Source organism: Echeneis naucrates, chromosome 11 (assembly GCF_900963305.1).
Source record: "Echeneis naucrates chromosome 11, fEcheNa1.1, whole genome shotgun sequence".
NCBI classification, from domain to species: domain Eukaryota; kingdom Metazoa; phylum Chordata; class Actinopteri; order Carangiformes; family Echeneidae; genus Echeneis; species Echeneis naucrates.
In genome coordinates this window covers 8,342,270-8,366,515 of record NC_042521.1, presented here as the reverse complement: position 1 = coordinate 8,366,515, position 24,246 = coordinate 8,342,270, and the positions used below count along the sequence as shown (strand labels likewise).

General features: G+C 40.3%; 2 protein-coding genes across 9 annotated transcripts; one reads left to right on the top strand and one right to left on the bottom strand.

Moving 5' to 3' along the window:
- Positions 1-578: 578 nt before the first annotated feature.
- grhl2b (grainyhead-like transcription factor 2b) lies at positions 579-14,692 on the bottom strand. 6 transcript variants are annotated; one of them, XM_029514891.1, is made up of 18 exons: positions 14,348-14,367; positions 12,808-12,810; positions 12,316-12,505; positions 11,866-11,933; positions 10,972-11,335; positions 10,526-10,534; positions 10,273-10,331; positions 9,955-10,111; positions 8,898-9,009; positions 5,964-6,058; positions 4,036-4,194; positions 3,236-3,329; positions 3,037-3,176; positions 2,746-2,783; positions 2,494-2,585; positions 1,775-1,860; positions 1,607-1,671; positions 1,387-1,501 (listed from the first exon to the last, which is right to left on the bottom strand). In XM_029514891.1, exons 1-18 carry the CDS (start codon positions 14,365-14,367, stop codon positions 1,387-1,389), a joined length of 1,866 nt encoding a protein of 621 aa, XP_029370751.1. The 6 variants fall into 6 exon arrangements, with proteins under 6 accessions (XP_029370750.1, XP_029370747.1, XP_029370746.1 ...); XM_029514890.1 differs by lacking the exon at positions 10,526-10,534 and having other exon boundaries at positions 579-1,501; positions 10,273-10,334; XM_029514887.1 differs by lacking the exons at positions 10,526-10,534; positions 12,808-12,810; positions 14,348-14,367 and adding an exon at positions 13,064-14,316 and having other exon boundaries at positions 579-1,501; positions 3,272-3,329.
- Positions 14,693-20,691: 5,999 nt separating this feature from the next.
- Positions 20,692-23,517, top strand: LOC115051033 (zinc finger protein 706-like). Of its 3 annotated transcripts, none has more exons than XM_029514284.1 (3): positions 20,692-20,812; positions 22,353-22,500; positions 22,572-23,517. In XM_029514284.1, exons 2-3 carry the CDS (start codon positions 22,366-22,368, stop codon positions 22,665-22,667), a joined length of 231 nt encoding a protein of 76 aa, XP_029370144.1. In that variant the 5' UTR covers positions 20,692-20,812; positions 22,353-22,365; the 3' UTR covers positions 22,668-23,517. The 3 variants fall into 3 exon arrangements, with proteins under 3 accessions (XP_029370144.1, XP_029370145.1, XP_029370146.1); XM_029514285.1 differs by having other exon boundaries at positions 20,692-20,815; positions 22,355-22,500; XM_029514286.1 differs by having other exon boundaries at positions 20,718-20,780; positions 22,355-22,500.
- Positions 23,518-24,246: the final 729 nt, after the last annotated feature.

Below are 24,246 nucleotides of genomic sequence, written 5' to 3'. Positions count from 1 at the left end.
GGTTTGATGAAAATGGCATCAAATTGGCTACACACGTTCACTTTCTCCAAAAAATAAATGGCATAACGAATGCAGCTTTTGCACTTTTTATATATATATATATATATATATATAACTTTTAATTTGTCCAAGACTTGATTTCTTTCAGATGTTGTCTCCAAAAATCAAATGTAATGCAAAGTGGACTAACTGAAGCAGTTTTTCCTGTAAATTAAAAGTACAATATTAGAATAGAATATTTAACTATATGCAAAAAATACTGCAAATTGCGAGTGAATCAATCAATATAGGCATGTTGGTGCTTTAGTTTGATGACCCATAGCAAAATTTCTATCGGTCTAAAAATCTAGGAGGAAAAACACAGACACCTGAACCAGTTTGGGTAATTAATGAAGGTATTACAAACTTAATCATTTCTAGTTAATTAGCTTGCCCAAAAATGTTGTAATTCAGTTATATATTTGTTTATTTTTTGCTTTGTGGCAGAACACCTGCTCAGAATTGTGGCATTAGCATTTAGTTCCCATAAATCTGACCCTCGCTACCAACTCATGCAGCTCTTCGCAGCAGACTCGTACTCCTGTTTTACTTAGTCATGTTTATTCGTTTTACACCAGTCAAGCAAAAGAAGTAGAGAACAACCAAGTGCCATTCGTCACCTCTCAGAAGTTGTTTACAGTTTTCTTTTTTTTGTTGTTTTTTAGTCATAATGTAATTTAAACTGGTACAATAAAAATGTTCACTATTTGCTGCCACGGAGGGATTAAAATGGGTCTGAAAAACAGAGATAAGCCATTTAAAAACTCCTTAAGCAATCTTAAAGAGGATAACTAACAAAATCACTGAAATGTAAAGTACTTTTTAGAAATACAAAAAAAAAAAAAGTCATTAATAAATAACAATACATTTAACAAAAGAAAAGGCTGGCATGCAAAGCTGCTAGGTTTACGAGGACCAACTAACTAAAGCTGTAACTACATACAAGGCATTCATTGGCTACTCCTATCTGGCAAAAAGAAAAAACACAGACTGTACAGAATGAAGATAAACATACAAATTCTTTTATACAAAAAAAAATCTGAAAAATTTGATGGCAAGGATTTGTGCGCCATCATTTCGGAGGGTGAGTATAATGAGGATGTAAATGTGACCAGTTTGTGAGAAAATCTATAATGTCCTCTTCTGATTAATGCCTCCGTCCTCCTGAATGGAAAATACAACTTGCTTCATTGTGTAACAGTGTGAGAGATCAGGTGTGTCTCAGAGCAACACCAGCAGTGGACTGTCTCTAACATCAGTCAGCTTATCAGCCAGTAAATAGCAGCCTCGTAGATTTCAGCCAACCAGCAGTCACAGCATCTCCTTCGGTCCCATCCTGCAGTCTTATCAGATCTCCGTCAGCGTGACCTTGTAAGCGTCTGCGTGGGTCTCGATGCTGAGGATGAAGGTGTCTTCGTTGGAGTAATGCTCGATGATGTTGTCGTCCATGTTCACCAAGATCCTGAGGTAACACACAAAAGACTTTAAGCTGAACGTTCAGCTGAAAGAAATCTGCTGCATCAAACGGGGGAATAAAAGTTCTGCATTTACTTTTCAAAGCACTCACCCTTTTTTACTTTTCTTGTACACTTTGGCTATTCTCTCTGTGGGCACGCCGTACTTCTCAGTTATCTATGAATGAAAAAGGAAAACAGTCTGTCAAGAGCACTATTTGGTTGCTCAGCTGCAATCAAAATGGTGCTCACTCTCATGTAAATGGAAAGGCATCACTTACGGCGTCCATTAGGCCTCTGAGCGTGGGAGACTTAAGCATCAGGGCGTCAAACACCTCGTCAGTCTCCTTTCTCACATACAGCAGCACTGCAGAGAAAGGCCATATGAATAAGCCTTTAACTGTAACTATAATGTCAGTTTATATGTGGAGCATACATTGTGTATTTTTGAAGACAAACATGAATATTAGACTGATGTTACTAATAAGAATCAGTCAATCACTGAATAATAAATGTTAAGAACTGTCAAAAATCTCCCATTTCTTGCTTCTCAAATTTGGTGATTTGTAGTTTTGCGCTGAAAAAACACAAATAAAACTAAAATATTGATTAATTTCGGACTGCATGAGTCACAGAGGCTGCAGCTACTAACTCTGCCCAGTAAGAGACAGTTGATTATTGGATAAAAAAATGTTTTTTAGCCCTACTCTATAATAATACATTAATAATAATATTAAATCTTAAATAGAGACTAACCCTCCCATCTTTAACCAGACTGTGTTTACTCTTCACCAGAATAATAATCACCATTTTGCAAGCTTGATTCGTTCTACATAAGTGTTGGAAATCATTTCATTTCAAATCTGTCAAAATGGGAGATATTTCTTTTGCCTTCTCTAATTTCAGATATTGGCGAACATTTCTCAGCTCTCAGTTTAGCTTTTCATGGACTGAAGGCTTCATGAAAAACATAAATATAGAGGAAGTGGCCATCTTGTACCTCTCTTGTGCGTCTCCTCTTTGATCTGTTTGTGAGGGGATGGGCAGAGATCATCGTCTGATGGCCTGAACATCCTCTTCACCAGCACACCCCTGAAAACACATAACAAACACAAAACAAACGAAAGCTGGGTGCTTTCTTTGCATATGTGGTTCCTTCGTATGAGCTTGGTATCTGTACCTATGCTTATTTACATACATTATATTTTATGACCTGGTGTAAATGAAAATGTGTATTTCCTGCGGCACTCACCCTTCTCTCTCAATATCTTCTGTATTGAATGTAAACACCTGGAAAGTGATCAAAACAACAGAAAATACTTCATTTTACCTGCAAATTATTAGTATTATTTCAATGTTATCTAATTAATGACACTGGTTCGTGGTTTAGCTCAAGTCAAGAGGAAAAACAAGAATCGACTCTATAGAAGAATCCAAAAGCAGAAAAACGTGTTTGTTGTTTTGATGTGGTGCTGAAATGCAGCTATCAGCCCACTCTGATTTTACGGCATCGCCAGTTTCAGAGAGCGAGGCGGTGACGCACCTGTCCCGCCCTCTGCAGGTTGCCGAAGTGAACGTCAGGGATGAACAGGACAGGCTGGGCCTCCAGGTCGCTCAAGGTCTTGAAATATGTGGTATCAGACTTTTTGGGAGCTGTAATGACACCCACACTTCCATCCTTCCCTGGTGTTGAGGGTAAAAGATGATTCAAAAGGATGCATACATAGATTTTTCTCCCTCACCAGACCTCTGATTTTGAAAATTCATGCAACTCAAACCTTTTGACTTCTTGCGAAACAGTTTTCTCTCTTCATCCCTTATTTTCCTCTCAGCTCCCTGAGAAAAATACCAGAGAAAATACTGAAGTCAATGGTGTCTGCAAATTGTCTGAGCTTCCTTTACACACGCAGCTCCCCTTAAAAAAATAAGTGGGCGACGGAAAACGACCGGTTCATATAGCATATTTTCATGTGAGCCTTCAGGGTCACTGTGCAGGTGAGACCACTAGAGGGAGGACTGATGTCGTTAATCAGCGCCCTCACTCCTCCCACCGCTCTGTAAACTCTGCAAACGTGAATATGCCATTTCACAGCGAGGAGCTCAAAAGCTCCTCACAGATAATACAACAAACACTTGTACTGAAGCAGAACCTAAATGTTTCACTGACACACAGGAGAGTTTTGCGAAACTACACACAATTGCCACTTTCAACAAAATCTCACCTAGCCCCTCCCCCACGAAAAAAAAACACAACACACAATGACTCCAGCTGTCCCCAGCTTCTTTTTTGCATCTAAATTACATTTTTACATCAGAGTGGACAGGGAGGTAAAAAAAAAATACAGCAAACAAGCATCACATTTGGTTCTAGCATTAAGTATAATGGACATTTTTATCCACCCATCAATGAATCATATAATAATATTCATGGATTAACTGAGTAAAATGAATCCCATCACACTTAAGATGAACATCTTATCTCTTATCTTCATTTTCAAATGAAGATACATGATAATTATAACTCATGTAAGCAATTCCTCACCTTGTCACAGAAGACCTTGATCTGTGAGTACGCCCTGTGCAGCGGCTTGTTGCTGCGGTTGTTGTAGCTGTACGTGTCAATCTGGATCATCAGAGGAAGACCCTTCACCCCCTTCTGAGAGGAGAAGTCTGTGCTCAGACAGTTGACTGTGATGAAAATCTGCCAGAAACACAGAGACGGGAGGTTGGAGGAGGCTTACACAGCTCAGTTCAAACTGCAAAAATACATTTAATGTGGGTGGGGTAAAGGGTTCTAACATGGCCCGAATGAAATAAAATTGATTTAGGAAAATATTTTCATGCTACAGCTCCAGATTTATTCCATAAAAACTCAATGCCAGCTGGGAACAGAGGCTGGTCCTTGAACAAAGTGGCTCTGACTAAATATAAATGCTGGATCTGTTTGGATGTTTCTCGGTTTATTTGAGGTTGCATTTTCATTTTTAAAAGTTGAAGCACCTTAATATTTAATGTATACTATCACATAGGCCAGAGTCCATTGAGAAAAATTTTATTTATACGGCACATAAAAAGTTTTTTACTTTGCTCCATTAGTCCTTTCTTTTTGGATACCTCAAAATCATTTGTATGTAGAAAGGAAAATTAGATGAAACTGCATGGACACACAGCTCCAGGGGAAAAGAAAATATGATTTGGTGTGATTTGTGTGAAGCTCTTTGATAATCTGGAAGTATTTGCTCTTTATCAAGCACAGGTGTGGTGCATTTGATGACCCTGATCTCCAGGATCACCTTTCTGCAAAGATCAACACAGATGAAGGGCCAGTGACGGAAAACATGACTTTTCGCCATCTTGAAACTTGAAACCTCAACCAAAGCTCATCCATTACCTGACGTGGCACTGATGTAACAATCATAAAATCTGTCCACACATTTCCTGTCAGAGATATTAAATGCCCCCCAAAATAAATGTGTGACCTCTTTAACTGTCCATTGTGAAATAAAGGTAAAATCCCAAACCTCTCAACTAATACCTCAAAATAGATACAAACACTAAATACACAACCTGTGCTGAAATCCTGACCTTCATGTCCCTCTCCTGTTCATTATCCTCCCAACACAAAGTCAAACTCAGATGTCTTTTTGATTTTGACGCTTTACCTATATTTTCATTTTCCTTCTTTTCTTTTTTTGCATTTGAAATAATTCCTCCACCCTTTCTTCCAACAGCAGTGTGAAGACTGAACTACCAGGCTGTTACACCTGTTCCTGCTTCAGCTATATTCAAGCTCAATAGTTACACGGATTAAGAGAAAGAGAGGGAAAGAATTAGAGAGAAAGAGTCAATATTGGCCGAGAGAAGTGTGCTTGGATTTCCTCCAGCAACGTCTTTGTCCCTGGGCTGCTATTACAATGAAAGAGCCACACACACACACACACACACACAGTCACTCGCATTCACACAGAAATGAGGGCAAAACAAACAGCAGAGGGTGGGGACTGGGCTTGGTGTGTGTTGGCCCTTGGGGGCCTCTGGAGTTCAAACAGTGACGGGGCTCCATTTAAGGAGTGGCCACAAAGGAGTGGGCTACACAAAGACAAAGAAGGCAAACAGAGCGAGTACACAACACTCCCAATTAGTTATATGATGGGCAGTCGAAAACACAAGATTCAAAGCAAAGGGAGTGCGTTTGGCTTTCAGTTCTTCTATTGTTAGTCTGATATATATTACTGAGTGAGCTCTAAAGTGTCAGCAATTAAAAGTTAATTCCTCGATTTCCATCTGAATTAATAAACGTATCTGTCTATCTATTGCCAACATCTGAATCAGCACAAAACCTGTCCCGCTGCTTTTTTTCATTTCTCCCACACACACCTTCAAAAAGACTTAACCGGTTTGTGGCGAGATTACAATGACATTCATTTATTTATTTCATATGTGAATAATGTGTTTTGAGTGTTTTTGTACCTTGGCCTCTTCATTCACATCCCAGGTGAAGGAGATGGCGTTGTAGGCGATCTCCTCAATGTTGCCAATTGTGTTGAAGCTCTCCTTGTAATCAGCTGTGAACACAAACAGAAACATGTTTTATTTCTGCAATCACAAATAAACCTTTTTTTTTTTCATAGAAGATTCTCAAAAACATCTGAAAATGCATTTATTATCTACAGCCTATTGTGGTTAATGAAAGATTAGGTAGCTATTGTTTGTTGAGATAAGCAATCAGATGGCACGCTTCAGTTTTATAAGATAAAACCTTATCTGCTTCAGCAAACGAACTCTGGGGCTTCAAAGGCAAAGACAGGAAGCACGGGAGGCATTACGGCTCAGAGGGCCGCATTAAAAGCCAATCAGATGAGTGCACTGGTTGGGTATTGTTAATTGTTAAAATTATGGTTCAAGTAAACTGGTCTCTGTGTGGAAAAAGCGTGCCCAACGTGCAGTCTAAAGTCGATTGGCTCGGAGGAAAATAAAAGAAAACAAAACAAAACACCCAACACCAAAGTAAAAGGGTTCTGAGGAAATAGGCTTTCCTATATAATCTGCATTTTGGGAAAAAGTGAAGAGCATTTATTTGCAAACTCTTGAATTTGTCTTTTTAAAGCAACAGTAATATTTGTTAATTCAAAGAAGCCTTGCAGAGGTGATTTACATCAGCGGTCTCTGAATAATAACGTCAAAGGCTCTAAAAGTTTTTAAGCTGATGTAAAGAAAAGGCGGCGATGTGGTGAAGGTGATATTTTGTGTTCCACATTTACTAGAGCTCCAAACGTATATTCATCCGCAGATAGAAATAGGCCCCACAAAATGCATGTTTTATTCCTGGCTGAGGAGAAAACTACAGCGGAGAGCAATTTTGGGAACCACCTCAGTCTTTTTAAAAAACGAAACTGTGATCCATAGAAAGGGAGCAGATGACCCGAACAGGGCAGACACACAGGAAAGCCCTACTCTGCTCTTTAGTGGTGTTTGACAATAAGAAAAGTACAATTTTAAACCAGCCGTGTCCATTCTCTGACTGATGACTGCAGGTGAAGTGATACATGAAATCTGTAGTAGCTTATAGTTTTCATTGAAAGTAAAAACTTCAAGCGGCTGGGAGGACGATGTGGCAGTAAGAGGTCTGCTCGTCGCTGACACTGACATCTCCGACCTCCTCCATCATCCTCACTGCTGCAGCACGGATGCTTCCTGGATCTTTGGCAGGTGCACAAAGCAGCGAGACAAGCAGCGACATGCCTATCCTCCAATGAATAACCCCATTCAAATGATCCATTCATGACCCTCCCCAAAACCCTCCTCTCCATCCATCCCCACCTGATAAACCCTCCACCGCTATTCAAATCAGCCCAGCGCACAGTGTCAGGTTACAGGCCAATCTGGCTCTGAGGAGCAGGGTGGAGGGCGGGCCGTCATTTGAACTACAGAGCTGTTTAAATGGACATCCCCCATCTTATAGGTGCACACACATCAGCTGTACTCAATCGATCACTGAAGTCATTTTTAAAGAAAAAATACACTAAATAAATCAGCTTGGGCTCTGAGGAAACATTAGTAGATGTTTTTCAATTCAATTATTGAATCGTTGGAGGACATGATTAATGATGAGATGTTGCAGCCCCTATTATGAACACAAAACACTGAAACACAGCCATTAAGGAGAATATTTGCCTCTTCCATCCCACCTTTCACCTTGGCCATGTATGTACATGCAAAAAATGCAAACTCAGATGGATATTTATGTTTAGACGTGCATGAGGGGGAAATATCTCAGAGTTCGGTCTGTAGATGCACACTGCTGCAACTTGTTTACGGCACACACAACAGACACACACATTTGCAAACACAGACTCATTACACTAGCAAATGCCAAATAGGGAAAGTAACCATACTGTACAAGATGGACTGTCCAGTTATATGAAAAGTTCCCAAGCATTTTTTTTATATTATGAATCTATAGGAGAGGCTTTTGACTTGTTTGCCAACATCTTTTGATTTGTAAACCCTTTAAAACCCCTTTTCTGTTTTCCTACCTCAGTAACTATCTCACAATCTTAAATGAAACTTTTGAGTTGGTAACAACTGTTGCATGCTGCAAATATGAAGATGTGTGGGAATTGGAGGCCAATAGGGATTTCATAAGATCTAAAAAAGAAAGATGGGAATCTAAATTGAGCAAGAATTACTTTAAGCAGACCACGACCAGCCAAGGTAGCAGTGTGTCTAGCATTCTTCTCCTTGTCCCAACAAGCTGTGTGTGTGTGTGTGTGTGTGTGTGTGTGCAAGTCTCCCACATACCTCTGCCATCCTGGCCTCAGTTAGCAGGCCCAAGCTTGTCAAACACAAACCGCCTACAAGCTTCTCACACACATTTATTTCACAAGCCGGTAAAGACATCAGTTCACATTCAAATCCAGCGACCGAAAAAACACCCACAAGACGAAAGGTCAAAAGTGTTCAGATACAGTTATGAGGCTGCAGCGAGCACCCGTGGGAAATGCTCCGAGTGAGAAAGTTCGCCACATCGGTTTGGATATCACGTTTTTCACAAATCAGTGTTTTGCACAATCGTCCAGGAGATGTAGAGCAGATTAGAGGATTTATGTTGTGTGTTTCAGCAACACCTAGACATTAAGACATTCGGGTGTGTGTAACTGTATGTGCTGTCTGACAGCGGAGGCTGGTGGGCATCTGAGCAGCCCGAGGCAGACAGTTGGGTGGGGGCTTATTTGCTCTCAGCTCGGTCATGCCTTGTTTATTAGCTCAGTGCACTCCAGCTGTTGCAATCACAGAAATCTATAACTGTCTTTTGACTAATGTGTTGTTCCTGTTGTTAACTTGGATGTTTTGAAAAAAAAAAAAAAAAAAAAAAGGAGTGGAGCAAAGACAAAAAAGGCTTACCAATGTCAAGCACTCTCTGTTTGGCTGTGTGCTGCCGTGAATGCCAGTACTTCCAGTATTTAAGCTGCTCGTCCCGGTTCTTGTCCTCACTGAACACCACCATGATCACACTCTGAAAACATACACAATACAAGAAGAAAGTTAAAATCCATCTCAACTCAGGTTTCCTGTGAGTAATAATAATAACATTAAATAACTTCACTCTGGAAATACAGTGATATTCATAAATAAAAGCCTGATTAGGCGTCAAGTCACATTTTGAATCATCACCACCTCATTCATTCATTTATCTTCTACCGCTTATCCATTTCCAGGTCGCGGGGGGTGCTGGAGCCAGTCCCAGGGTACAACCTGGACAGGTCGCCAGTCCATCACAGGGCCAACACACAGAGACAGACAGAGACCAACAACCACTCACACTCACACTCAGACCTACTGACAGTTTAGTCACCAATGAACCCAAACATGCATGTCTGTGAATGGTGGAATAAAGTTCCAGGAATAAAAAGGAAATAGGACCCACTTAATAGTATGAATTATCCTAGTAATAATAAATAATGATAATAATATTGCAACTTACAGATTTTATTAAGAAGATAAAGAGATCATTTCATTGCAGCTGGATTCGTCTCTTCCTAATATAAGTTCAATAATCATTCTCATTTACCCTTCAGCTACTAAAACCTGTATGTTAGTTCTACTAACCCAGCTGGTCACTAACTTTGTCTCCTGTTTGGTGTTGAACAGGTTAAAGTGGATAAAGTAGGTCAACCACATCTTATTTCTGAGTAAATTCGCCTGTTACCTCTGGGAACTATGACAATAAAACCCTTCAAAGTAAATATGTGCATTGTAAAGTTAAACTCTGAGCAAAAATGCTAAATCGCTTCATAGAACGAATATGGGTGGCAGAATTTCTATCAGTGAACCTTTTTCACATACATATGGGATTTGCTTATAGGTAGCTATATATTACATATAAAATAAAAAATAAATAAATAAAGTAAATAAATCCATGATATAAGGAAAATAAGTGAGCCCTGAATGACTCGCTCACCCGGACTTTGCTGATAGGGTGACGTAGACGATTGTTGGCACTGAGCTCATTAAGTGTCACAGCGTAGAACTGGCCTTTGTTTAGGTAGGTCATCGGTCCCTCACCTTGCTTCTGACGCAACGAGCGAGTAGCATCAAGTGTGTACTGGAAGCTGTCGCTGTTGACACAGAGATGTAGTGTGATTAGAAATAACATGGAAGGATGGGGGCACAACACGCAATTTTGCTTTCCTTTACGGATCGCTTCAAAATGGCACACATCTGAGTATTGATATTGTGACTTATATTGATAATTGTGCAGTAATAACAAAAGGCTTACACTCTCTCCTGATGATATATGAAGTCATCTGTAGGCAGAGAGGAAGATGTGTGGTACTTCTGCTAAGATGGCCAAAAAAACAAAACAAAACAACAACACACAAAGGGGAAATTATTTCGGAGTTGGTTTAGGGGAACCGGTTAAACAATGTTGTGAATGACAAAAAAAGAAAAACAACAGTGGTATTCCCGTTCTCAAGCTAAAGGAAAACAAAATCAAAAAGCACTTGTAGATTCTTGCTCAGGTAATGAACCTCTGGACTCTGTGAATCATATTTAAACATCTATCTTTCTTCAGGGTACCATGAAATAACAACTCCACCCAGCATATACTGTACTGTTAGATCATCAGACATCCAGTCTCACAGTGAAATAACGCCTTTGTTTGGTCATTAATCTGCCTTCTTTGCTCTGGCATCCTAGATTTTCCCACGGTGTTTTTTAACACTGACTGATACATTCATTGGTGTCTGGACACGTAGAAGGAAAAGATAATTAGTGGATAAATTTTGAAGCTATTTGTCAGTGAGATATAGTATAAATAGCGTGACAGTTTCTGCAACAATAAAACAACAAGCACTTAAAAATACAAATAGCACCACTGATTAGATCTCTTGACGGCTTTATGGCTTGCTTCCCTCCTAAACAAAGAAACTATTTGAGTTGGTGTACTAGTCAGTATCTCTGCATCTCTCCTCACCCCATCTCTCTCCTCCTCATACGGGCTGTCAGGTGGGCTCTGCTGGTCTTCTTTAACATATGAGCTGTGGCTGACGGCTGTGACCTCAAAAGGATTCTGTTCGTGGATCACCCTCGCTGTCTCTTCTCCGTCCACCCTGTAGTGAAGTCCTGGTCCCGTTGTGAAAACGGACGTGTACACCTCGGCCTTCACCACGGCCCCGGACCCTGCCACAGTTCCCGTTGAGCTGCTGAACTGCTCCCGTTTGGTCTCCTGGTGCTCCGGGTTCAGAGACAGGTTGACGGGGACAGATTTGAGGACTTGAACCCGATTGTCCACAGTCTCTACCTCGCTTTGGCTGTTGTGGTTGCTGGGCAACATCGACCTGAACATGCAAATCAATGTGTTTTTAATTTCTTTTACTAAATGCATTTGCTGCAGTTCAACTTAGCAAGTAAGCAGTGAAAAACCTAGAGGAAGAAATTCTGATCAGAAATACTTCACCGCAAAACAGGATTCAAAGCAGTAATGTTTAACTATTTTACAGTATTTCACTTTGGATGTGTTGTACCAACCTTCTAAAATCCTATTTTAACACTTAGAGGATTCACTTTGCAATTTCCTTATTTTCTATAAATTCCATGAAAAAACTAAACAAAAAGCAGAAATTAGTTGCACGGCCGGTATGATGAATGTGAGTCAGGGATATCTATTGCTGTCAAAAAAAAAACAAAACAAAAAAAACAATTAAAAACACACAAGTGAGTCATTTGTGTGCACTTGCTAACATGATCCTGACATGACATGACTTGTTGCTATAATTACTCGCTTGTGCATAGTGACAATTCAGAAAAACTGAAAGCGTTTCATAATAAATGCATTTGTTTTCAATCCCATGAATTGACAGATCCAGACCTCTTCTCCTGTTCCTCTGTAATTTCAACGACTTTGGAAACCGGCAGGAGCCTTTTTTCTTTAGGCACCTGAAATAAGAAAAAAGGTGCCACGTGTCCATTGAAAGCTAAAATTTTCAAACAACAATGTTTGTGACAATGTTTCATAAAGACAGAATGCATTTGATTCGTCATTTATATGTTCATCACATATAATGTTTGAGGAAACATTTAGAATTTCTTAATTTCGCATTTTTGTCTGTTCCCTCTGGAAATTCTTGGCCATGCAATTATACCTGTAAATGCAAATATCTCTGTGGTGATCAATTAAACTACTACAGCTGTTACTTTTACACCAAGAAAATCTCTGAACACACTTCACTTCATCTTCTACAAAGTTAAACCCTGAACGTTTGATGTGCAAATCTGTTTCCTTTTCGTGCATCAACAAAAAAGATTTGGCCATGTGAACCTTGTAGTAGTCGTAGAGGAGGCCCAGGGCATTGGCACTGTCCTCGTCTCCGTTGATGCTCATCATGGCTTTGGTGGCAGCTGTCAGCGGGTTCTCCAGGTACGACCTCCATGCCTCGTCCTCACTGGTGTAGGCACGCCGCACTGAGGGGAAGGAGCTCTCATTGGGGACCACCACCACCAGACGTTTACTGACAGACACAATTCAAAAGGTGTCAACAGATTATTTAACTGAAAAGAAAACGTGATCGCTTCCCTGTTTTCTGCTTATGAAAACATGCAGTTTTTATTAAATAAGCAATGAAATGAAAGACTCATGATAAAAAGTTGCAGCTGGAGCATGCACCATGGCTGTGTGGTGCATGTGCATGAGCTGTTCTCTTTAGTCTGTAGGCCCACTTAAGTCAAGATCACAGACCAGTTAAACACACAGTGTTGCCACAACATCTCCTGGAACTGAGCCTATCAGAGCTGAGGCTCCGAATGTGTCAACTTGCTGTACAATAAACGATACGACTATAGATATCACACCTTTCTAAGAACAAATAATCAGTAAAAGTAGTCAGTGATTACTTAAATGTGTTAAAAGTTCAACTTCTTCAGTATTGTTGAACGCTGACAGAAAAAAAAAAGGTTATTTATTTATCAGGAGAAATTTCCAGCTTGGAAATTACATTAAAATGATAAAGACCTGAAAATACCTGACGTGAAAAGTGTGCTTTCTTTAAGTGACATTGATTGTTTCTCACCAGCTATATCTGCCAAACAAAACCCATGTGTCCCGTCCCCCATCTCTGATGTCATACTGATACAAACCTTTATGGAAAAACATGGAACAAACAACACCGAGCATGAAACAACTTTGTATACTTTACTTTACTCATTCAAAGTCCCATCACACATTTAAGTCCACGGTTGGTTTTCTATCCGTCATGCCTTCCACTAGCTGTAAATCAAGCTGCTTTTCTTTTATATTGATCTTGCATTTGTTGCAGATAGCTGTCACCTTCTCCCTGGCAGTCGAACAGCAGGTATAAAAAGGCCACAGCCAAAAAAAAAAAAAAAAAGACATAGAGGCGATGATGCTTATGTAACTAACTCGACTCTAATCTGACAAAATTTTACAGCTGTGTGTCATAATAGTGGCAGAAACCTGTTATTTCCACTTCAGCAACAGTGAGAAATGAGCAGCATGTACTTACACACTTAGTAAGGCTATTCAGTTGTTTACTATTACTAGTAATAGCAATAAAAATATAAGAGTAGAAACCGCTGGCCGATTTCAAGACTAATCCAGCTAACTGCAGTTATTATTTCTGTCATTATTTTTTACAATTATTTTGTAAAAGAAAAATGAAAGTAAATTTTAAAAAGTGAGATTATTACAAAAAAAAGTAACATAACTTCAAAAATCCGCTATTTCTGATATTTGATACTATGATAAAACGTATTGATTGCTATTAAATAACGACCGTTATTGTTCTTGTCACTTTGAGTAAAGTTGGTAAATAAAGCCGTTTCTAACGTTACAAAACAGCACAATTATATAAGACAACAGGCTGCACAAACACATCCATCGCTCAATGCAAAGGCCTCAGTGGAGATGAAATGCAATGCAATGAAAACAGCAGAACGGAGAGGGTTTGAATTAAAATGACTGAAAGTGCTTTTTTAATCCACTCTTTGCACTTTGAAGCTTTCACTCCCCCCCCCCCCCCCCCCCCAATCAGTCAAAAATGGCGAATTGAGCTCTAACGAAATCCACAAAACACGGCGCCAAGTTCTGCCTGACAACTTTTTCCTCCAGGCCTGTCTGTGATGGTCACATATTTGTCCTGAATTGTCCAAAAGCAACGTCAAAGACAAAGTGAGGCCCTTATTGATCCACAGAACGAAGTCAGTCCGACTTTAAAGAAGCTTTTTTTCCGTCTTATGATTAAACCCAAAATTAAAATAGTTGAAAGTTGCTTTTTTTTTTTTTTTTTTGGCCCCCTTCATGATCAGAGATCCTCTCTGCCGGCACGATCACTTACTTGTCTGTCTCCTGTGACATATTTCTCTTCCTCTACGATTCTTCCTTGTGAAACTGGACTTTCAAGTCGGAGCAGGTAATAGAGTGAATGAGCTGCCAGAAGTTGGTCTACAGGTAAGTCGACTTTTCTTGCCCCGCTTCTTTTTTCCCGGCCCCTCGGTGCCTCTCCCCCGGCTCCACCTGGCAGGTGAGCCCGCTGTGCTGCCTCCGCTTCGCCTTCGGTCACTTTAAGCCAAAATAGGGCCACAGATATAAACATGTCCCGCCGCGGTGCATTAAATTATGGGCCTTATTATCTCAGCTTTTAATGGCAGCGGCTCAAATTTGCGCTGAAATTCTTTCACTCTGGAAGAATTGCGGAGGTGAAGGCGAGCCCGGCGCTGATTGGCTGTGGCGGAGCGTAGCTGGGCTCTGATTGGCTGTTGAGTCAGCGATGCAGGTAGAGGCCCACCTCACCTGTTAGCGAACTGAAGGACGGTAATGAAAACACTGGAGACGGGAAAACACTACATGTTGGGGTTGTATTACAGTAATTGTACTTCTGAGCTCTTGGTTTGGGTGTTAAGTGATTTAAATAAGATATTTTGTCAAAACCACAGCGAGGAGTAAAATGTTATTGGCTCACAGGAAGGCCATCAATGAGGCATGACTGTACAACCTCATAGATTTTCTCAGTCTGGCAAACATCCTCAAGCTCATCCCTAACAATGACTGTGTGTGTGTGTGTGCGCGCCCGCGTTCATGTAATCTCAGAGCAGACAGAAGGAAGGGAGGGGCCTTGTCATTAGTTGACACAAGCTATTGTCCATTTAATGAAGCCATTGTAAGTGGGGATCCCAGTGTTTGGGATTACCTTGCCAGAGTAAACAATGTGTGTGTGTGTGTGTGTGTGTGTGTGTGTGTGTGTGTATAGTGGTTGGGGCACTGTGTGTAACAATTTGCACCTTGAAGGCTCCTCATTTTCTGTCTGTTTTAATTTTTATCACAGAGACTGTAAGAGATGAAACCATCCTGCTCCACATTTTAGGCACGTGTACCCTCTAAAAAAATGTGTCTGGTTTTAGTTGTCTTGGGCCCAAAGCGTGATTTCCACTCTTGTATGGTTTCATTTAAATAAGTTTGAGGCGAGCAACACAGCGGCATAGTGGATAGTGCTGTTGCCCCACCACAAGAAGGTCGCAGGTTCGGTTCCCGGCCTGGGGCCTTTCTGTGTGGAGTTCGCATGTTCTCCCCGTGCCTGTGTGGGTTTCCTCCCTCCATCTAAATGCATGCATGCATTAATTGATTGTCTGTGGGTCTGAATGTGACCTCTGAGTGTTGTTGGCCCTGTGATGGACTGGTGACCTTTCAGAGTGTACCCCGCCCTCCCCCCCAGTGTGAGTGGGGATTGGCTCCAGCAACCCCTGGGACCCAGAAATGCATCATTGGTAGAAGATGAATGAATGAAGTGTTTGAGGCCTCCAGAGATAACTTATCCAATTTTTTTTCCAAAAAAAAAGTGCAGAAGAGAAAGTGAATTTGTTTATACAAACTCAGAAAGTGTTATTGTTTTAACCCCTTTTGGCCCACGAGATTAAATTACAGCAAAATCATGTTACATTTTGTTACATCATTAATAATATACAAATGTAGTACATGACAAACATATCACCATCGATTTTCTGTGTACTTTTAAACAAGGTAAACTTCCTATCAACAGGATTTTATCTGGATTTAGAGAAACGGTTTGTCTCCAAACTGGTTTGATGTGTCATGAAGCTGTTTGCATGGCAAAATGCGGGCCTTTTGCCTAAGAATGCCTTCAGGCGCCCCTTTATTGAAATCTAAAAGTGATGTTTCAGATTCGGTTTAACCGTCAGTGTGTGTGTGTGAGTGTGTGCATGTGTGTGTTTATGAGAAGCAAGTGAGTGTTTGCCTGCCCTGTGGATGATCACTATCATCCTCCCTTGTCTAATTTGTTTTACAGAGCACCTGGGCCTTTGCTGCGCTTGTTCCATGTCTGACTGTGTTTAAATGGAACTGCTAGATAAATACAGGTGGGGTCCTTTTCTTCTAACAAAGCACAGAGATGAGTAGGAGAGACAAAGGACAGGGAGTACAGAAGGAAACTTAATTTAAGTTGGAGAGAAAAAAATATTGAGCACTTAATGAAAGGTAAATACCTGCTATATTTCTGATCAACTTTATAGCCCCTTTTTAAATGAGTACGGCTGGATTTCTGAATGGAGCTTTATTTCTTCCAAGAACCTTTGAATTAATTGCAAACATTTATTGCTTAAAGGTGAGTTGAGTGTCAACTGTCATAAACAAAGTAAACTATAGCAAACACTTAAAATAACTCAAGAGGTGCAAAAATATCACAGAAATGCAAGACAACCTCAAAGATATTCAAACTAAGGCAAAGAGACAAAATACTGCTGTATGTGTCCAGGGCCCTGCTGTGTCACAATCTGTCCTGGCTCATGCATAATTTACTCTGTTCAAACAGCAATGAGACGTATGTTTGTTTCCCTCAATGGAAGTATGGCTTAAGCATAAGCTATTTTCTTATCTGCATGACTTCTGCCCGCTGGAATGTCGACCATGTGCCGCTGCGACAGCTGAAATGATGGGAGGGCTACTGCACAGGCTGCTGCAAGCAGGCATGGACAAGACTGGAAATTCAGGGAGCCAGAGCCACAGAATACCTTCATCTGTTTGTTTGTGAGTGGGAGAGAGTAGGTGTATGTGTCCCACTGTGTGAGAGAGGTGAAAGGTGTATCCTACATACCTGGAGTTTTTTAGCAGGGAGAAGCAGCTTGTCTGGACTTGGCCAGGATTAGGTATCTGAGTCTACCGATTTGAGGAAAGGCCCGTTCATTTTCTTCAAACTTGTCATCTCTGTGTGCGTTTAAATTAAATGATAGAATAAAGAATTTCCTCCCAAACTGTCGCGCTCCCCTTTGGCTGGTTCTTTAGCAACACAAGATGATGAGCCAAAGATAGATATTATTCCATTGTAACGGCTGATAAGAGCAACACTGTAGACGTCACGGTTAAAGGACCAATGCAGATCTATACTTGCATTATTATTGGGATCAGTAAAAAATGGCAGAGAATAGGGTTTTCTTCAAAACCAGTGCAAATAAAAAATGCATTTTGCTTTGGTTTAAAAATTAACATTAATGTATGTGTTTCTGTGTTGATACTTTCTTTTTTTTCTTGAGCTTTCAACCACAATTTGTGGTCTTCATCAGTCTAGTTGTCATGGAAATAGCTCCATGGCTAAAAAAAAGTAAGTTACCGTAAAAGCTAGTGAACTTTATTTCATCTTGGGTGTATTTTATCTAGATACACATCCAAGTTAGTACAGTTAAAAGTAACTTTTTTCATGTTGCAAAAGTAATGAATTTATGTTTTTTCTCATGCTTTACAACTTTTAATGCTCTAACCTGCATAACAATGGCTGCACAATTTAAACTCAATTGAATGATAACGTAAATGTTAATTTATTAATTCTTTGACAGTTGTGTCCAATGTTGGTGACTCGGTTACCTGAACTATCAGAGAGCCATTTTTGTTACTGAGGTTAGTTGATGCTGTCACCACCTTCACAATCAGCCTCTGTGTGACCAGCTTATTTCTGCCCAACCCCAGTGTGTGTGTGTAGAGGTAAGAAATGTACGTGCCTAAGGGGATGATTGCCCTCTTAACGTGTGTTCTCTGGGCTTCCAAGGGTCACTTTAATCGAAACAATGAACAAATATATTTGCATCATTGCACACCAGCAAAAAACATTCATTCAGTACCGGTAGGTTTGTGTTTAACTTTTTGGCCCTTGGATGAGAGCTCAAGCACTGAGATGTGTGTGGCTTTAATGGTTTAATTTTTAATTTTGTTTAATTTATATTTCCCCAAGATCCCTACTGTGAAATGTTTCAGCAATCCCTGTGTGTGGTACCTATGTTAATCAAGTCACATGGCCCCAGTGAAAGTTTTCACCAGCATGTGGATGTGTTGTGACTGCGTTGTGGCTTGTGTACAGCTCAACTGGTCTGGCAACATTGTGGCATGTCACGATGGTGGAGTAGCAACACTGGACTGTGGCTAAACCTGTTGGTTTGAAAAAAAAGGGAAAGCATGAGGAGGGATAACTGAGGGAGGAAGTGGCAAATGGGGAAGATGAAATCAAGCTTCCTCTTCCTTCAACAGCCTCCAGACAAAGTGTGAGGTCACACTGACCCCTGAAAGACACAATTTCTCTCTCTGTACGTGAAGGTTTATTGTCTTACAAGTTTTCAACAGACAAGTAACTGACTTTACCCTTGAAACTAGATTAACATATTTAAAAGTCAACCAGATCACTTTTGTTGCGATGTGGTGGGAAACAAACCAGAAACTGTGGAGTTAGAGTTAATATATATTTAAAAACTTGGCTTAGCTGAAAGGAGACCTGAAAGTCCTTGCAGTGTGAGGAAAAGACCCAAATGGGAAGAAATCTCAGGCTGTCTGTGGCAAACCCCAGCTTATTCATACATACAATGAACAACCAGATAATATTCTCCTCTCCTATTGAAAAGCTGACACTTGGAAGATTTGCTTTCACACGGGCCCTAAGGCTGGACAACCCCACCCCAAACCTAAGCCAGCAAGTCTCTGCACAACAACCTCCAGGGTTGAGGAACTTGAGCAATGTGTGGCTTTTGTCATTTTCTTTCTCCCCCCGTCTTTCTTTTACTTTTTGCCCCCTTTTCTGAAAGCATAATCACATCCTTCTCTCTTGAGAGATATTTCCCCCTTTAACAAAAGACCGAAAGGATTGCCTCTCTTTTCTTATGATGAGAGAAAAAAAAAAAACAGCTGGAGAGAGAAAAAGGGGGGAGAAGGAGGGGTTTCTACAATAGCTCACTAGAGACTTTTCTCACAATGATAAGATTTCTCTCAAATAAACTCATGACACCAAACTAGGGTATCTCACGACTGAAGAAAAACTTTGATTTCCCCATATATGCTGATTATTATTTTAGACTCCTTCCTGATAGGATATGGGCCTTTGGTTCCATCATGTGAGAAATGGAGCTGCAGTTTATTTACATATTAGCTTGAATTTAGTCAAATCCTGTCGCGGAGGTGGACAGTTCCACTGTTCCTACCCTTCGGCTAAGCCACTGTCACAGTAAAGATGAATATCGAACATGGTCCACATTATGGTCTGCTCAGGTCATGTTGCTGCAGTGTTTCTATAGCTTGGATTAAAAATAACTGAGTGAGTGTTGAAGAGCATTATTCACATACATTACTGTTGATAGCACTAGTTTGTGTCTGTGTCTTACAAGTTTCATATTCACACTGTGAAACCTGACAGTGGAAAAACTGTGGATGCTGGCAGCACGGAGACACTCACAGCAGGATTTAACTGGGAATCGTCCGGTATTCTTCCGCCACCTGCCACCCAGTGTTAACTCTGAGGATGTCTTTTATAATTTACTATAGTTTTGTTCCTGTGCACTGCATACCATACCTGGTGAGGTGGGAAAAGGTTTGACAATCTGAAAATTCTCAGTCAGGATATACCATGAGAAATTTACAGTTTTCAAAGTAACAATTAAGTTTTTGCCCTCATTTTATTTCCCTGCAAATCATATTGATTTGATGATATGCGGCACTGCATTTGGCATTAAAGCATCCGTGACTGTAAGAGGAAAAAGTGAGACCTGTGAATTTTTATGTTGGTAAAAAAATTTCACGTGCAGCTCGTCAGAACAAAACTAAGCCAACACAAAATTACATGTCACCATTCAAAGTGATGTATAACGACACCAGCAGACTTGTGTTTGCAGCTATCATACACTACCAGTCAAAAGTTTGGACGCAGTTTCCTATTCATTTGAATGAGAAAGTGTGTCCAAACTTCTGACTGGTAGTGTACATCTGAAAAAATTGGTGGTTTTAACCATATTGTTGGCTTGAGCAGATTTGATGCGTTTATTATAATTTATTTTATGGTTAAAAGGTGTATTTTATTTTAAACGGGCAGGTACTAACCAAACTATACCGCTTGGGGGCAACATTGTCAATATCATGTATCTGAAGCCTGGCGGCTGTAATCAACCTGCCTTTTCCGGTGTATTCAATGACTTCCCCAAATACCGGGAAAAAGGAAAAAATCAGTCGCACTAGTAGAAAATCCGTTTTATTTTACCATTCGAGAAAGCCCAAGTGACCTAAAATTAACTATCGCCAACGTAGCTTTTATTTACGGATACGATGTATGGGGAAGAAAAAAATATGAAGGTCCGGTTGTTGTTTTAACACCAAACGATACAATGCACGTGAAAGGCTAATCTTGCTAGTGTTTTTGAACGCAGCATTAGCCCTCGGTTATCTGTGAACTGGGCAGCTGTCACACTTGTGTGTGGGCACCAAGCTAACAACACTTACTCCTACTTTAAGCGGTACGATTTGCTGTCCTTTGGATTAAAAAAAAAAGGTAAAATGTATACTCGACATATTGTCGGTTAAGGATAAGTTTAAGGAAATAATTATCGAGTTAGTTTGCGGGCAAAGTAACGAGATATCTAGAGGGAGCCGAGGTTAGCATGCGAGCTAACCCACGTTACAGCTGATAGACACCGAGGTTCAGCCCAGGCTAACAGCTGGATCAGTGAGGGGCTCATCAAACGGGTGTCACCTCGATGATAGTGAGGCAGATCTGTGATGGTTTGGCCAGAAATCGACTAAAGATAAACCTGTCCGAGCAGGAAGTCAACAGTTCAAGAAGAGGCAACATTTAAGATCAAAACGATGAATGCTAACGTGCTAGCTCGTCTGTTTTCTGTTCTGCATCTGAAGGTTTGTGTGATCCAAGTTACCACATTAAATCGACCGACGGCTAATACGTCCTGTTTTTAATCAGACACTCTGTAGTGTCTGACATAGTGTAGTGTTTAACATACAGATTGCATATGAAGCGGTTACATCAACCCTCAGAATATAACAGACACTAGTTAACACAAAGCCTATTGCTGACTGACAGATGATTATTTATAGAAGTAGCTAGTAAGAGAGGCTGGATTGCTAACATGGCTTCAACATGTCCCAGGCCCGACAAGGGCCTGAGGGGGCACCCAGAGGGGCCAGAGTGTCTGATCATGATGAACTGAACTTTTGTTGGTGACTGCACCAATTCAACTGCCACACTTCAAATGCAATGCTAAGGCACTTAATAATGGAGGCTGAATTACTGTTTAATATTGCTACTCAATTTATGTGTTTCCACTAAAGTTGTAGATGGCGCCTCAAGTTCTAGTTACACGCTCAAACCTTCACCTGTATCTACCTGAGCCTTTTATCAAAGGAGGACTGCATTGAGTTTCAATCGTTTCTCCATGGGAGAAACCAGTATTGCAATGGAAATCTGAATTTAAATTCCTGTTAAGGATCAAAGGAACTTGATTTCCTAACAGCACCCTCCCAAAAGTGCAAATTGCCCATAAAACCGGTGCACAACCTGCCAAACCTGGACCTACTCCAAGAAAGGGGTTGGTTATCTATGTTGATTAAAACCTCTAACCTATTTTTATTTAAACAAATTCCATGTGTGAGATTTACTTTGTTTTCAGGTTTATTCAACAAAATTATGCAGATAACCCAAGTATTTTCTTGCAGTAGGACAAGCCAATGTCCTGCCACTATGTTCAGCATTATTAGTGTGCTTGCTGACTTTTTTTCCACCAGAAACACCTGCATTTCAGCTGAGAAATGCTTTCAGAAACCTTATCTTGTTTAATTTGCATGACCCTGGCTGACTGGCAGTTCTTGGCTCTGTGAAAATCTGATAACCATTAAACTGTTAGCTCTCTATGAGAGGCCTCGCATTAGCCTGTAGAGAAAGACTTGGCAATAGCTACTGGTAGGCTTTTGCTAACATAATTGTTTATAGTAGATCTATATTAACAATTCTAAAGTTCAGAATGTTTACAACACTTAAACATATCAGTTAATAGGTTTTTTCTTGTCTGCTCTGTAGACTCTGCCAGCATGGCACGTGGGCATCAGAAGATTCAGTCGCAGCAGAAAAATGCCAAGAAACAGGCAGAAATGAAGAAGGCCAAGGGCCATGATCAAAAGACAGCAGCCAAGGCAGCACTAGTGTTCACCTGCTCTGTATGCAGGGTGAGTATGTAACCTCAGGTCTCACAACCCAGAAGTTTGATCAAATGGTCAACTTTCATTCTCTTCCGTAGTCTCAGATGCCAGACCCTAAAACATTCAAGCAGCACTTTGAGAGCAAGCACCCGAAATCTCCTCTGCCCCCTGAGCTAGAGGGAGTGGAAGCATAAGCAGCCACTCTGGACACCAAACTGAGCTCTTCAAGGCCCTGCACCTACTCTGCACTTGTCTCAGTCTGACAGCAATGGATGATTTGATGTAAACATCATGAAGCGGTCCTCTTCATTTAGACTTTAACAGGCCAGGTTGCCTTTGATGCAGTCTTTCCTCCCATCCAGTCCGGTTTTTGCTTTTTTTAACAAATACACAAAGGACTAAACCCAAATGGTGGTTTTAGTTTCAGGGTCACTGATCACTTTTATGATCCAGGTGGTGAATGAAAATGTCTTTCTTCACTCTCACAGTTTTCAGAACAAACTCCTCACTGCCCACAACTTGTTGTGCACATATGGGTATTTCTTGCTGCTAGCTATTGTACCTCTTCATCTGACACTTTACTGGATTGAGTGTCTGATTTCAACCTTCACAGCCAGCATGCCACATGAGGTAAGCACATGCAGTTTCCTGTTAAAGCACAGACTGGATTGGATGGGAACTAGACAAATGTATTAATTCAAAGTTTGTCACAAATATGATCTTGTTTTATTAGCAAGTCAGTTTAATTTGGCTTTGAATGTGTAGTAATAAATAAAACAGAGACAGTGAGTTTTTTTTTTTTTCCCCTAATATCAGTTCCTCTTGAGCGCTGTCTGCCCTATTGTACTGCAGTCTTTCATCTAGTTTATCATGATTTTATGTGGGGTCATAAAAATCTGAATATTTGCCAGCTATTTCCAAGCTGCTACATGAATTGCAAATTAATAAAATTTTACAGGAGCTTGCCAACATTTGTATGCTTGGAAAATGAATTTATGCTCCAATGATGTATTATAGCATTTTATTAAATTTTACTTTGTTGTATTTCTGTGTTTTTCTTTCATGTGCCCCTTTTGCAATCACATAATGTGATAACTAATTATTTACAGAGCCTTAGCTGTCACCCATGCATGTGGAATAATTAATAAAGAAAATGAACAATTCAAGGCAGACCTTGAATATACTACCAGTAACAAGTTCTGAATTGGAAATGTACGCTTTTAGTTTGAGAGTTTTGCATAGCAAAGCTATGAGAAACTGAATAGAATGAAAGCTTTGTGTGGAAAATGTGAGAAAATAAGACAACCGGTACTCAAATTGAAACAGTCATCTGATACCAACTGTCACCACACCCATGTACCGTGTACCACACATGGCCTGAACTCCTAACAGACATCAGGTAATGAGTTAAAACCTCAGCAGTGTCTCTCAGTAAAAATTAGTCTTTGCTGAACCAATTGGTCACTTGACCAGCAGGACAGGAGTGTTCTCATCAATCCCCAGTGTTATCTTTCCTCCAGTCTAGAGATGCATCAGTAACTGATGAGATGTGTAAACATACAGACACCAAATAACAATTTGCATGATTATTTTTTGTATTTCTTAGTTCTAGTAGTAGATAGCCTTATGGTCACCCAATCTTTTAACAGTCACAAATTTTAGCTTCTTTATGACGTTAAAATCATTTGAGGAAAAAAATTAAGCTCAGTGTCCCTAATTCAGTGTATTCAGAAAGAAACAAATTGGTTGTGTGTTTTTTGAATGCTTTAATGA

Bases quoted from the DNA above. Each gene is read 5' to 3' on its own strand.
- grhl2b (XM_029514886.1), bottom strand. From the start codon at position 13,167: ATGCTCGGTGTTGTTTGTTCCATGTTTTTCCATAAAGGTTTGTATCAG. The intron at 3,330-4,035 runs GTGAGGAATTGC...TATTTTTCTCAG, and splicing joins TCAAGGTCTTCTGTGACAAG to GGAGCTGAGAGGAAAATAAG. The intron at 2,586-2,745 runs GTGAGTGCCGCA...ATGTGTTTTCAG, and splicing joins GAAGATATTGAGAGAGAAGG to GGGTGTGCTGGTGAAGAGGA.
- LOC115051033 (XM_029514284.1), top strand. From the start codon at position 22,366: ATGGCACGTGGGCATCAGAAGATTCAGTCGCAGCAGAAAAATGCCAAG. The intron at 22,501-22,571 runs GTGAGTATGTAA...TCTCTTCCGTAG, and splicing joins TCACCTGCTCTGTATGCAGG to TCTCAGATGCCAGACCCTAA.